Below are 1,028 nucleotides of genomic sequence, written 5' to 3'. Positions count from 1 at the left end.
ATTCTTCCTCCCAGGTTCGTTTAAAATGCCTTTTGTCTGTGTGCCACTGTCTACTGCTCTCCATGTTGCTTGCTACTGCTCCGTTCTTCGTGTTGTTGTTGTTGTTGTTCTTCTTCTGCTCCTCCTTGTTTTATTGGCGGGTTGCGAACTGAGCTGGGAGCTGCTTGACCTGACAACTGGGGTGGCATAATAAATTGTGGGGGGCCAAGAAATGTCCCCGCAGGCCAAATCAAATGTTCCGCGGGCCCCACTTTGGGCACCCGTGCTCTAATGCCTCTCTTTCTCTCTCACACATACCTGCACAGCAGCCTGATAGAACTTCTGGGACAGCTGGCCGAGCTCTTCATTATCTGATATGACATCCTCTCTTGCTGGCGTCGAGTACTGTTCCAGTTTATCCAACTGCTCCACCTGCGATTGGAGAAGCACAGAGTGCAGTCACACACCCATTTGTGCATTTGGATTTCTGAATAATTGACTAACAAAAGATGTCCTGTGGAGTTTCTGACCACTAGTAGCAGTAGGGGGCAATGTTTTTCTGATAAATACTGAGCCACATCACAAAACGGAACACAGTCTTTAATTTTGCATCAAGCTCATGACAATGAACTAAGCATTTAACAGCCTGAGCATAGACAGCCTGTCTCCACTAAACATTTGCTAATACAACAGATCTCTAATCAATATCTACCTGACTAAGAAATTACCTAACAGCTGTTAAGCTAAGCATGCTAGTTGGTCTAACGTCTGAGTTCCAAATGTCTGTGGTAAAACTTAGACTTGTTATGCCCGTGGTAATGAGCTCGTGAATGTGTTTTGCAACTCAGTCATACATTTCAGGTAGACATGTTTCTGCAAAATAGCATCTGCTTGGCAGTGTATAACACGGTTCAATATGTTGTATGAGCCAAGAAATCCAATGTCCTCCATGACAGAAAACGGCTGGTCGTCTAAGGCAATGAATTCCATTACTTTCTCAGTAATGCCACATGCTTTGGGACTATCATCTGCAAATTAGTCTTTTTCAA

At 44.3% G+C, this 1,028-nt stretch overlaps 1 protein-coding gene across 1 annotated transcript in view; it reads right to left on the bottom strand.

Moving 5' to 3' along the window:
- Positions 1 to 1,028, bottom strand: part of lonp2 (lon peptidase 2, peroxisomal) — a 26,863-nt gene that overhangs the window by 21,506 nt on the left and 4,329 nt on the right. The window contains exon 3 of the mRNA XM_020604376.1: positions 298 to 411. Within this exon, the coding sequence (XP_020460032.1) occupies positions 298 to 411 (114 nt within the window). The remainder of the gene's footprint in view (positions 1 to 297; positions 412 to 1,028) is intronic.

This window comes from Monopterus albus, unplaced genomic scaffold (genome assembly GCF_001952655.1).
Source record: "Monopterus albus unplaced genomic scaffold, M_albus_1.0 scaffold65.1, whole genome shotgun sequence".
In the NCBI taxonomy this organism is placed as follows: domain Eukaryota; kingdom Metazoa; phylum Chordata; class Actinopteri; order Synbranchiformes; family Synbranchidae; genus Monopterus; species Monopterus albus.
The sequence above is the reverse complement of the archived record's forward strand: the minus strand, read 5'-3'. Positions and strand labels throughout refer to the sequence as shown.